A 14,303-nucleotide genomic window follows, 5' to 3' on the forward strand; every position below is an offset into this window, starting at 1 on the left:
CAAGCAACACTGCATGAAATAACCACAGAAATACAGGTGGGATGTATGATGAATGTATCCTTTAGGGCAGTGCGGCAAAATTTGGTGTTCATGGGCATCAGCAGCAGATGACGGACGCGAGTGCCTTTGTTAGCAGCGTGACAAAACCTGCTTGGACCCTAGATGACTGGAAAACCATGGCCTGATCAGATGAGTCCCGATTTTAGTTGCTAAGAGCTGGTGGTAGGGTTTGAGTGTGGCAAAGACCCCACAAAGCCCATGGACCCTAGTTGTCAACAAGCAAGCTGGTGTTGGCTCCATAATGGTGTGGGCTGTGCTCTCATGGAATAATTGGGTCCTCTGGTCCAACTAAACTGATCATTGACTGGAATGGTTATGTTTGGCTACTTGGAGAACATTTGCAGCCATTCATGGACTTCGTGTTCTCAACAAATGGAAGTTTTACAGATGAAAAATGAGCCATGTTGGGCCACAGTTGTTCACAATTGGTCCGAAGAACATTCTGGACAATTTGCGCTATTGGTTTGGCCATACCGATCGTCCGACATGAATCCCATCAAACAATTTGGGACATAGTCAAGACATCAATTTGTGCCCAAAATTCTGCACTGGCAACACTTTCACAATTACAAGTAGCTATAGAGGCAGCATGGCTTAATATTTCTGCATGGAACTTCCAACGACTTGTTGAGTCAATGCCATGTCAAGTTACTGCACTGTATGGGTAAAAGGAAATCTGATACAATATTAGGAGGTCGTATCCCAAGACTTTTGTCATCTCATTGTTTCTTTGATAGAATACTTCATTTGGATAAAATTTGCTATGAAATAGCATTCATTATGTAAGATTGTGTTTCCACATTTTGAGACAGAATTTCCACCTATATTTGCATTTATTGTAAATGCAATTTTTTTCAGATTGCTATAGTAATAAGTTACCAGTATGCATTTGGTAGTTAATATGACGCTTTTGCCATTGGTATTGTTTCTAACAAGAAAGTAACCTCATTTTCAGTAACTAACATTGCACTACACATACTTCAGCTCCATTGTTTTTGCACATTTGTTCCATGTGATTAGTATTACTCAATAAACGTCTCCATTTTTTAATGTACAGTTGTAATAGGCATACAGGTCTCTGTAGTATCAGTTGAATACTGCCTCCCTTCCTCCCTCCCCCTTTCTTCTGCCTTCTCTTTATCTTCCCCTCATCCACTGGCTTTTTATATCATGACATTCCGTTGCTGATTCTATTATCTCTTGCTACATTATATTATGTTCTGGGTTTGTACTTTTAGAAACAAATTGTTTATGTCAGTTGTTGTGATAGGGATATAAAGAAACTGTTCATGAAGTGGGATCAGATGTAAACATGTAGAAAGATATAAACTTACTTTGAGAAGCAGGGACTGCACCTGGTAGAAGAGAGGAAATCTGGGAGGTTATGGGACTGGTAAGGTGTAAGGATACAAGGTAAGTCAGTTATTGTAGCATTGAGCCTTACCAGTCTCTTTTTCTCACTAACCGAACACTACTGGAAGCATTAATATGAAAGCAACATATAGTATAAATCATTTTTGACATTGAAACGGCATATGGCATTGACATGGAGGCACAGTATCATATATCAGTTACACAAATGGGGATTTCATGGTTCTCTCTCAATTTTTCGGCGCTTCTTCCTTGCTGATGTCATTTTGGGCTCAGGGTCAGGACTGTTATTGCTGATAAATTCCCCAACTTCACAGTGTCCCTCAGGGGAATGTTTTAAGCATGATTTTTTTCACAGTTTGTCGGTAGCATATAATCCAAAATGAGGAGTCCTGTGAACTGCTCATTGCCAGACTCTGCCTTCCCAGTGAGTTTACTGTATTTAACGTTGAACACTATGTGATTCATAGAACTGTGTATCAGATGAAATGCAATCATCGTTTGAAATTCCAGATCTGCTCTGATTCCCAGAACGTACATGATGCCCTTTTGCAGTTGCAAAGACAGGGAAAGGAGTTGTTATTCTTCTAGGTACTAATACATATGGGGATTCTTGAGAATGAATTTTACTGATGCCGCAGCCAAGGAGGCATGCAGCCTTCTTGACATAATCCACTGTCCTATCCCTCCGCATGCTGTGGTGTCATTGCTGAGAAGGTGCATCATGCATCTTTTGGAGGAAGAGTGGTTGAAGATGACAGATAACAAGCTGTGATCAATAAAAAGAGGCTGGCCAGTTAGAAGAGTGATGTGCGCTTAGCAAATCTTTGACTAGGAAGCAGCTCACTAACCCATAGCTTCTTTCTGGAACTTAATGATCCGCTGGTTATGATGCATGTGACATGCTGATCACATAAAATTACCAAATATGCAGGAACCAGTCGCAAAATCATGTTTCATTTATTCACTTTTGCAAATCGATTTCAACTGATTAACAGCCATCATCGGTGCTTTCAACCAATATGTGCCCTGAGTATTAATACTGTTTGATCTCTGCTTAAGACAGTATTACTACTCAGGGCACATATTGGTTGAAAGCACCGATGATGGCTGTTAATCAGTTGAAATCGATTTGCAATAGTGAATAAATAAAATATGATTTTGCTGCTGGTTGCTGCATATTTGGTAATTTTATGGTTTACGGTCGCTGCATGACTTGGGAACCACATGCTGATTACAGTTAGACACATTTTAACTGAGAGTCGTTTATACAGACGAGAGGGTAGAAACTGGTTTATTGGCAGACCTGCCGTTCTTTATTTTCAGTGATAATGAGATGATATGGCATGTGATTTAAAATTATATGTTTTGTCTGACCTTCCTAAGCTGTTAGGCAGGACATTTTAGTGTGTGTAGGGGATGATTGGCTCATTCAGTTATTACGTTAGTGAACAGCCAATCATGTTTTCTTCATTTGCTTCTTGGTTACTTTCCTGGTCTGCTAACAACATTTTAATAGTTTGTCATATATTGGTTTTTATTTTTGCACCATTAAGAGTGGCTTCGTGTGCTGAGTGTGAGAGATCAGATGTGATCGTGTGTAGCTTTTTTGCATATCTGGATTTTATATGTTCTAGCCTTATTAAAATTGTTCAGTAAATATAAGGATGCTGATAACCATGATGTTAAGCACCATAAATAAACAACAACAACAACAACAACATCTCTTATCACAAGCTTTTCCTCTTGTTCTGAGGAAAGGGACCCTTATTCTGAAACAGCAGTTTTAAGTCTGCGTGTTTCTGTTTGTTGTCATTGAGTGAGTAGATTTCCTCTCCATGCTATAAATATTTTCTGTTCATTAATAACTTTCACAGACATGTGTATTACTATTGCTATTGGCTCTGAATAAAAGTGTGATATCAAAGCCAGTTGTTTCACAGTAAGTTACTTAGTTATGAGTGGACATTTCACAGTTGCATCGATACCTGTGAATGTTTACAGTATCCACATTAACAACAGAACACAAAATAGGTCTCTGACCACTTATTTGAAGCATTTTGAAGATGACTTACTTGTAAGCAGTAATTTAAGTTACTGAAACCAAACAGTATTTCAGTGTTATCTTTACGAGCTTTGTTACAGTGTTATTGTTTCTGGTTTAGGGAAGATATGTATGCTCAAGACAGCATCGACCTGTTGCAGAATTCAGGTATTCAGTTCAAGAAACATGAAGAAGAAGGCATAGACCCTTTAGATTTTGCAGAACTTTTAATGACATCTGGCATTGTTCTAATGGATAATATAAAGTGGCTGTCATTTCACAGGTATGTTCCATAACTTTAAGTAAATCAGTTTTATGGGAATGAAATAACCTTCCTGGTTTATTGTGTGAATTTGGCAGTCCATAGAATTTTATTGTAGCATGCTTGGGGAACTCTGTAATACCACTACTGTACTGTTCCCTTTTGGTGTATGCTGCTGCAATAATCATTAAGACATATTTTGGCTTTAATGATTGTATGCTAGCTGCTGAAAGGGAATGGTACCTCAACACAGACATTTGGCACTTGATTTATTTTTCTTGAAATAATATTCTGGGTAGAACTGTAAAACATTGTAGATAGAAGACGTCTGTAATTGTTTTGAGTACATTATTATTGAAAACTATATATGGGAATAGTTTTCACATTTAAAACACTTCATTTAACATGAGTTTACTTAGATTAAAATGCTATCATTACTTTGTTTTCAGTTTAAAATGTACTTAACATATGATGAGTTATTAAATGTTGCATGAGGGTCATTTCAATTAAAGTGAGGCTAATATTCATTTTTATGGTTAGGAGATATACATGTTGAAATCATTCCTTAGTTAAGTATCTGCTTTATTTTTGAAAATAGTTTTAGCATTTAGTTGGCAGCAGTTTAGCATTTAGCATAGCATTTAGTTACTCTCTTTGTGATATTGCATACTTAGATACCTCTTCGTACACTTTATTGTAATTGGTTAATTCAGCATCAGTTAATGTGATTTCATATTGCTCATGATGTATTCACATAACTTGAGGTACTATAATAATATCCTGTAAATAAATTTAAAACTCATTAACAATTAAAAATAGAAAGAAACTGCTACTTTCAAGCAGCATCAAACACATTCGCACATAGAAAAAAAGTTAGGCAATAAATATATAATTCTCTGGCCACTGCCTTTCCAAATGAGATTAAAATCACTTATCCATTACAGTATTATTCCATAAATATGCAATTATCAATATGAAGACTTGTTGGAACATTACATTAAATCACATCATATTATGCATGTTTCACCATAGGTTACTCAGAATGGGGGACAGAGCGAGGTGGCACAATGGTTAGCATGTTGTATTCATATTTGGGAGTATAAGAGTTCAAATCTGCAGCTGGCTATTCAGATTTAGATTTTCTGAAATTTTCCTAAATAGCTCCAGGCCATTGCTGGGATGGCTTCTTTGAAAAGGTACTGCTGAGTTCTTTCCCGTACCAGAAATATTCCAAGCCTATGCTCCGTCTCTGATGACCTCAATGTCGATGTGGTATTAACACTACAGAGTTGGAACCTGAGTCTCCCTCAGGCACTGCCTATATCTAGTACCCAAGTGACAATCTTGCTCTGTCGGAGAAGTGTTGTACTGTAAGGGGGAAGGGGGAGGGAAAGGAAGGTAGTTCCCTCCCCCCCCCCCTACCCCTTAGGAACATAATCGTCAGAAACTGAGCTCGTGTCTTTTCCTGCCACAGAGACAAAAGTTTTAGTCCATTATCAATTTGAAGAAATCAGAAAATGTAATAGGTACTGACTAGTAGCAAGTGTACTCAGAACCATTGTTGTGAAGTATTGAAACTATTTCGCCATTCAGCATGAGACTAATATCAGCTGGATCGTGCATATGCTCTTGTTTTTGTAGAGGTGGTGTGTCCTTCTCTTCTTATTGTTATACATTTGTCTCATCTCTCTCACTGTTTACCTGATACCTTTATCTAATTATTAATATTATTGCATGGTGAATTTGTTAGTTTTGAAAGCCCTTTGTGTATTATTTTGGATAAATTTTTGTTCATGCTTTCATAAGCAATAAATAAGTAGTTGTAGTATCATATGGAAATGAAACCATAAAGGAAAAAAATGGTATAGTAATAGCATTTTTAAACATTTAGAAAATTATTTATTAGTTTTCCATATCCACACAATGACAAAACTGTCACAGAGCTTTTTTTAAATAAAGAAGTGGATATCACTGTAAAAAATGCATTTTGTTGAAGATTTTCCCATCATTTAGCCTACTGACGTCCACATGGTGACAGAATAAGCAAATTACAACATTAGCTGATCCACTTGTCAGAGTCTGAGAGACTTTTTTTTTTTTTAATTAGACATCAAAAAGCATGAAGTGAAGTGTTCAACACTAGAACAATGAAATGTGTCAAAAGACACCTTTAGACTTTTTTCTGCTGTAATGAATTGCATTTACAACATTTTTCCACCAAACTTTGCGAATTTTCCTTGGTTTTTCTTTTTTTTTTCTTTTTTTGACAATAGTATGCTGTAATTTGCTGAATTTTCACAATTTCACGAAAATTTCAGGAAGCATTCCCAGAACAGCGAGATGGGTCATTTGACTGCTGGCACAACTCCTTTTTAGAATGTTGCAGTTTGTCATAATCACAAAGGTACTAGTGTTCCGTTTGGCATTGGTTAACAATCTCTGCCTCACACGATGTTTATACACGTTGCTGAAAAGTGTAAAATAACTTTTTCGTTCTATTTCTCATGTTGCTGCTGTTACTCACCTTGTTAGTTGGGTAGTGTTTTTTGAGCCAAAACAGAAGTTTCCTTTTATGGCAGATCATCGTGGTCATACTAATGAAGAGATTTTGCGTGGTATAGAGAACTGTGATAATGGATCAGAAGTGACTTACTGGATTCAGACGGTGATTTTTCTGCCAGAGATAACTTGGAAAGATAATGAGACTGAGGAGGAGTTGTGGCGTGTCCCCTGGCTTCCTGTTTTTTTGATTAGATTTCTGTTAGTTAAGTTTCTGCCACTGTGTCCAGTGAAACTTTGTATCTTCAGTGTAGAATGAATACCTCCTATCCAAAAAATAAATAATTTTTTTTTTAAAATATTAGGCAGAAAACCCTGTATCTCCACTGTCAGTAAGCCAGGGAGAGGTAATGACGTAGGTGCTGTGCTCTATTGGGAGGAAAACAGAAACCATATACAGTGCAAGGCAATTGTGTTAAGTGAGAAAACCTTGCATAACTATCATAATCCAACAATATGTTTTTCTTTCGACTCGTGTTAGTCTTGGGGATGTGCCAAGGTTTCCAGACTGTTTTGGTTCATCAATCCCAATTTTTCAATACATTTAAACCTCCATTTGTTACCATTCACTGGTGCATTCTTCACATATGTTAAGACTCTCAGGAGCTGTCATCGAAAATGGAATTGCAACCTGGGCGTACGCCTACATTGAGGGTCATAACATGCACAAAAAACAGGAGGAACCTTTTTATTCCTTATTATTCGGCTGGCTAGAACACTCTCCCTATTTCACTGTGTCAAAACGTTTCTCCCCAGCCTTTGATGACTTTCGACAGGTAACTTCATGTGCACAAAACCACACTTCTCATTCTCAGCACTGCGTAATTAGCAAGTTAACAGTGTTGGAATACTAATCTTGACTTCACAGAAGTAGACATGCCCAGCTTATAACTAAGATTCAAAACTACTAATAGCTTTTTCTGCCTTTTACAGTGCTATTAATACTGAGAAAACTAAACAGTGTAATGGCCGCTCCACCAACAAGCCAAATTAGAAATGGATTTGTCCACGTGAAAGGGCATGGATGCATTTATAGGTAATGTTAATGTTCACCTGCTTTTCGCCAGCTTCATGATGCAGCTCTCAATGCAGCGACATCAGTCTGTGTCCCATCTGCTCCTGTCTCGTGCTCTAGGAGGTCTGTCATTAGCAGCAGTTGAAGCACTGCTACCTCCAGGCCTTTCGTCTGTCAAGGTTTTTGGGCTTTCTATTACTTTAATATATTAAGCCTTTCCTTGGCTCAGAAAAATTTACATTTCGTATTTACTATTTTAGATTACTCTCTACACTTCTCCTCTTTAATACTGACAAATTTAACATCACAACTATTTCATAGTTCCTGTATAAACATGCTATTTGGAACCCATTACTACCTTTCCATCAATGACAGGCTCCTTGCTTGTTGCCAGCTCCACTCACTCCTCTCTGCTTTGATTCACAACGTCACAGCAACTCAATTTTTTTTTTAAAAAAGAGAAAAAAATTCTTTTGGTCACAAAACATAACAGTTACAGAGTTACTGTGGGTAGATGTCTCCCACATCAGTTCTTTCCATAATAATCTTGGGAGTCAACTGTCACAACATTGAAGATGGCAACTAGAGACAGAACAGAATGTGAAGTCGCTAACATGCCTTCACTTAGGAGGAGGGCCCATTGCATATGGTTGCCACAGAGTGGATGGCTGTCATCGGTGCCTTTAGACTTCTTTTTGAAGAATCAATACTGCATGTCATAAAACAAGAGAATCAAATTCTTGGAATGAAGCAGCAATCACCAGTTGGACTGTATCGTTGAATGAATTGGAGGCAATGATTGCTACTGTGTACACTAGAGGAGGTACTTTTTGTGCTAAAGATGTCTCCTTGGATGACTTTTGGTCATGTTTTTGGGGGCCTAATTTTATTGGGCATAAAACGACAAGTGACGGATTCTGTGAACTTACAGAATCCTTTAGTTTTGGTGAGAAGTCTTTCTGAGCTCAACAAATCCATGCTGACAACTGCACTTTTATTTCTGAAACATGGAACAAGTTCATGAAAAATTGCCTCCTCTGTTACTGCCATGGTGAAAATTTTACAACTGGTGAGCACTGGTGCAGGTTTAGCCAGTTTACACCTAACAAACCTGACAAATATGGACTCAAGTTTTGGATAGCCACAGATGTGGCATCAAAGTACATTTGAAATACTTTCCCATAACTTGGTGAGGAGGAGGAGGACCAACCAGACATTGTGGGAGTATGTTGTTCTTTGCCCCTTGAAGCTATTTCTAAATGAGGGAAGAAACATAACAGACAGCCTCTTCACCTCTATTGAGCTTGCCAAGAAACTTCGACGGAAGAAAATATTGCTAGTAAGAACAATGAACAAGTTTTGCTGAGAAATCACTATTTATGTGAAGAAGCATTTTGACAAAAATTCCATTATCTTGAAAAAGACTGATAAACCAGAACACTCCGTGACGACATACTTCAGGAATTAGAGTAAGAATTTCATTAATCTCAGTGCAATGCATCCTGAAGTTTCAATCGGCGAAGAAGGAAAGAAAAAATCTGAAAATGTTATCTTCTGTAATGGCACAAAGTATGGTATGTAATGGCACAAATTATGGTATGGATGTCTTCGATCAAATCGCTCACAAATATTGAACTGAGTTTGCTTTTAGGAAATGACAGGTACATGTCTTCTACCATATGCTAGACATGGTAGAAATAAATGTGGATCATATACAAGCAAATAAATGAAAATAACATGCAGAGAAAAATGTTTATTCTTCAGCTGATAAATGAACTCGTGATTGGGAAACAGCAAAGATCAGCAAGAAAGCTAGTTGAATGAAGAATTAGCTGTAGGGCCAGACAATGCAGGAAAGAGAAGGAATCGTCAAATTGGAATGTGCAAAGGAAACAAGACCAGTGGCATCTGTGAGAAATCGAAAAAATGTCATCTGCAGACAACTTGTACGAAAAATACCAATAATCAGCTCGAAGCAGAATTTCAGTGTGTAGAAACAAACAAATGAAATTAATGAAGAAATGTCAGAAACAGGTCACATTTCTGTATAGAATTGCAGTGGTTTGTATCTGAAACAGTAATCTAAAAATGTTTGAACTTTGAGGTAAAGATTTGATTAACACATTCACACTGACACTGACACACTATGGGGCGGCATGCTTATTTACACTGCCCTTCATGTAGCAATCCTGCTTTTCCTGTTTCTCACCGTGGGGCAGCAGTGTCATTCAAATGCCATAGGCTACTATTTTAATACGTTGACCTCTTATTTTGAAAGTGGCGTAAGATAACATAAAAATAGATGAGATTAATCACAAATTATGTGCTATCTCAGTTGTTCAGAAAGCTCTGTAGTTGAAGGGTCACACAAAATTGTATTCGCAGCTGTTCGTTGTACCTGACTGACGGATAATGCATCGTACATCATTGTTTCGCAGGTATCATAACTCGTAGAAACAAGTGTGAGCCACAGGCGGCACACATTGCCTGATGGGAGTCCACGGGTGGCACAAGCATACAGCTGAATGGATAAAGTAAAGACCTTATTTTAACCATGTTGTGAATTTTTAATTCAAATCTCATTAAGGTTCAAATGACCCTTTCCCGTTGTTCTAGGGATATCGCATTTTTCGCTGTTGTAGGGTTAAAGGGTATGTTTTGAGCCAGATAAATGAGTTAAACGTGTCTCAAACAATCTTAAAGATATTATCACCGTATATTTAATTTAAAGATTTTTTTACTCATTGTGTTATAGTACATGATAGTTAGGCAGTTATCTCAGGCATGGGCAGTCATAAAAATTGAAACACCCATTTGAAACTTTTGTAGCTCTTGTCTTGAAAGATTTCTCAGTTGTGCTCAGGGGAAATATTGGTTTTGATTTCTCGAAACAAATGAAGAATAATGGCAGTTAATTTAGCTTGAACAATATAGCTGTCATCATAGGAGATACAGTAAAACCCGTATTTTACATTTCTGCATGGTCCAGACTTAAAAAACGTTAAAACCCCCAAAACACGAGCAAAAATTGTAATTGGCATATATGATTAAGAATTATAATCCTCTCCAATACTTTGTATAAAATGTAAGTGAAGGAAATTAAATGTACAATACAGTGTTTGTTCAGTAAGTTGTGGTTATGAATTTCATAAGTTCTTAAAAAATCAGATGTGTAACAACAAATAAAAACTCATCAAAAAATTGAAATTGGTATCTGAGTACAAGATAATCGAGCATGTTTTCCGGCATGCTATGACCACAAACTGTATGTTCAATACACATGTTTTTGAGAGATCATCCTTTGTACTCACCCAGAAAAAAGCAAAATTTGATGAACATGTTGAATTAAACCAAAAACATCACAGCTAATTGGTAAAACCATAAGCATAAATGCTAACATCTGCTTAATGACATACTTTGCCACCATTGCTGTTACTGTTCAATGCTTTTCTTTCGAGCCACATTCCTACACTCACCACTGTTAACATGTTGTTTTAGGCTTGATGAGAGTAACGGAGACATGAAAAAATGAGTTTACTTCCCCAATTGACGTTACAAGCTTACAAGTTAGCTCAGTGAATTTCTGTACATTGTGTAAAATGTATATTTGAAAGAAAGCTCAGGTGAGCTGCAGTTTCGTTTCATGACCTCCATCACTGCTGCCAATCTTTGCGATTTACAGTGTGTGGTGTGTTTTGTGGAAAGTATATACATGAGTAGTGTATGTAGTTGTTACCAGCTGTATCATATCAGATTTGAAAACCTTTGTTCTATTTCTGTGTGAAATCTCTGTCATAGTGCGTCATCTACATGAAAAGTATATTTTCAGCACTTCACAAAATGCTTTCACCCCTACCAGCACTCCCGTCACTGAAGGACCACTCCCCCTCTCCACAAATCCAGTAGGCAAGGTCATTTTACATGTGTTAGTATGGTGCACTGGCTGTGCTGCCTACTGCGTGACTCAACAAGTTGCCAGTCAATAAGAGTTCACTATCTGGAAATGGGCAATGTTTCCTCAATTATGACTGAACATGTTCTTAGAGACTCAGTGTTGGACTTTAAAAGGTTGACAATTGATATTGTTGCTGGATCCAGTACATCAGAAATATATGCACAATAAAAGGTGGAGGCTGGGCCCCTTCATCACTTATGGCTCGGTCTGAAATACTTCACGTTGACTGTCTTGTTTTTCCATTACCACTGCTACCTAGCAGTAGTTCTATCATAACTGTGCGGTTAAGTTAAATTTGGTAAGTTGTTTGGCAATATTGATCGTGGATTATGTCAGCATTTCCTCCCTCACACCTCCTCTCTCACATCGGCCTAAATTATTCCCTTAACTCCGCCACCACCTGTGGTGTGAACCATCTGTGCTCTGTGCCACTTATAACTCGTTCAGCCACATCAAATGTCAGTAGGAAGAAAATGGGAGAAGTGAGATGTCAAGTAAAAACTTAGAATCGAGGTAAACCTTACTAGGAAGAAATGTGAAATCAGGGAATTTTTACCGTAGGTCTTATGGATTTTTCACAGGGACTGTGAATTTATGGTGTAGAATGGCAAAAAAACGTAAAATTGGAGAATGTAAAATCAAAGTTCCAGTGTATATTTATGGAGTTACAGTATCTTTGATACTGGTATCTTCATTCTGAAAATCAGTCAAAACTTAAGAAAATAGATCATAGTTCTCTCTGACAGGCTGCCCCTACCATGTCCACGTGACAGAAACAACTTGTAAGTGCCTTTTGTTCCACTTCCAAGTGGTATCCATATTTTCTGCAGTATTGAGTTGCCCCCCCCCCCCCCCCCCCCGCCCCACCACCATTCTCTCTCTCTCTCTCTCTCTCTCTCTCTCTCTCTCTCTGTGTGTGTGTGTGTGTGTGTGTGTGTGTGTGTGTGTGTGTGTGTGTGTGTGTGTGTGTGTGTGTGCGCGCGCAATGCCAGGAGATCACCAAGATTGCCTGGCCCCAGTATTGTTACTGATTTAGAAACACCCAAGGAACACATGCAGCTTAAGGTGTGCTGCAGTTGCGAGTAACTTATTAACTTATAATCATGAACTTTTATCTGTGTTTCAGATATGTTTACATGTATTGTGATGAAAAAAGTTCCTTTGCCTAATGTGATACTAGCCATAAACTACATAAAATTTCTGTTTAGGTATTTGTCAAATCAGTTTCAATTACCTTGATCAAGAAACTGAATTTTTAGTTACATGTTTGTAGGATCAGAAATAGATAGGCCCAGTAGAAATGATATTAAAATGTACGTGATAAACATAGTGATCTTTTTATTGTTATGGAACTAATCATAGATTTACCAATGCATCTGTGCACAAATGAAGCATTGCAAGTCACATTTGGCTTAAATTATTTTGAGTGTTCTTGTTTCTAAGCAGGTGAAGATATACTGTATCTAAACAGTTTGTTAGCATAACATGTTCACATAAACTCAAGCTTCTAACATGTTCAAAATTTTATGATCATCACGGAATGTAGTCACATAATCATGTATATCAATGTAAACCTTGTTACAGGGAATGGGCAACAAATAAAACACAGTACAACTCTTCCAGAGACCATTTCTTTATGCTTCAGTAGTGTATGTTTTAATGAGTTGAATCTAGTGCGTGATTAAGTGAATATGTCATGACTAACGAAAATTTTAAGCCAGAGTAGGACTCTACTTAGGCTACAGGTCCAGTCTGTCACAATTTTTTAAGTTTCCCCATTGATATATTTCAGTGCCCAGTAACAGCTAATGTCTTTATTTCCTGTGGCTCAATCATAAATGGCTACAGGATCAAAAATAGTTTTTGTTCTTTCGGACATGTCCAAGAGACAGCAGCTCTTGTTACTGGCCACAAGTGTCTTGTGCTGGTTTTGGGAGGGTGAGTTTCCCTTTAGTGATGCAGATGGACATCTGGAGACTAAATAAATTGATAATCAACATGGAACTTGATGTGAACACTGCAAGGCTTTGAGACAAGGTTCTGTTGTTAAATGGAGTGGTCTTGTCTTCCTCTGAGTTGGAAGGTGATGACATATTTCGACAGTTGTAAGAGGCTTACATTGTGCTGTAGAATATGATCTGCTGTGCAACATGGCATGCTTTCCACATGTTCAGAGTACTACTAGAAGCAAAAAAGCAGTAATATGGGTCGTTTTGTTTGTCACATAATAACACTCTTAACAAAGAAACACGTGTCTAACAAGGAGACACCCCGACTGATGGGATCGGCGTTTCAAAACCATCTATATGGTGATAAAAGTTATGGTCCCAGGCATCTCAGCATGGAGCCATTCTCCCTCTTGGGCCCTCATTTGTGAGTAAGGCCAAATTTCTTAGGCCAGTTTGCTTTGTCAGATACTTTTGGTGTAGTGGAATAGTGCACTTTAGTAAAATGTTGCTTTTTGTCAGATTTATTTGATCCTACTTAGTGCCTCGTCTTAGATTTAATTAAAGAAAGTGACCGTCTTCTGTTTACTGAAAACAGCTGGCATGTATAAACATTACATGAAACCTATGTGTATTGTGTATATGGGGTGGAGAAGCACATTCAAAATGCAAAGGGTGTTGTGTTTCAGAACTTAGTGTGATGCTATAAATATGGAAAGGCATCTTGTAATCTTGGTTTTAATAATATGTTTTTCCTTTTTTAGGCAAGGAGATGGAAATACACTTACGATCTTCAAAGGAGATTACAGTAGCTTACAATCGCAGATTTGTATAAGTGAAAATGAGGAAAGATATAAAGCAAGTTCATTGTCACCATTGATTTTTATTTGTTGATTGAAAAGGGAATTAAAGAACTGTTGTTGCATGTTAAGGATGGAAAATTAGCACAATACAGTTCATTGATGAAGCAACAGTGGTAGATAGCTGAAATTGTATAGGCATTGAGTTTTGTGCTAAATGTAATAGAATGTGTGTTAGCTGTTGGTTAAGATATGCACAAGAGAAGGAAGCTTCACAGGCAGTCATATTAG

At 37.6% G+C, this 14,303-nt stretch overlaps 1 protein-coding gene across 5 annotated transcripts in view; it reads left to right on the forward strand.

Moving 5' to 3' along the window:
- LOC126253280 (CCR4-NOT transcription complex subunit 7) overlaps window positions 1–14,303 on the forward strand; it is a 111,265-nt gene that overhangs the window by 47,277 nt on the left and 49,685 nt on the right. For all 5 annotated transcript variants that reach the window (XM_049954501.1, XM_049954504.1, XM_049954505.1 and 2 more), the window contains one exon: window positions 3,597–3,758. In XM_049954501.1, the coding sequence (XP_049810458.1) occupies window positions 3,597–3,758 (162 nt within the window). The remainder of the gene's footprint in view (window positions 1–3,596; window positions 3,759–14,303) is intronic.

Source organism: Schistocerca nitens, chromosome 4 (assembly GCF_023898315.1).
Source record: "Schistocerca nitens isolate TAMUIC-IGC-003100 chromosome 4, iqSchNite1.1, whole genome shotgun sequence".
NCBI classification, from domain to species: Eukaryota; Metazoa; Arthropoda; class Insecta; order Orthoptera; family Acrididae; genus Schistocerca; species Schistocerca nitens.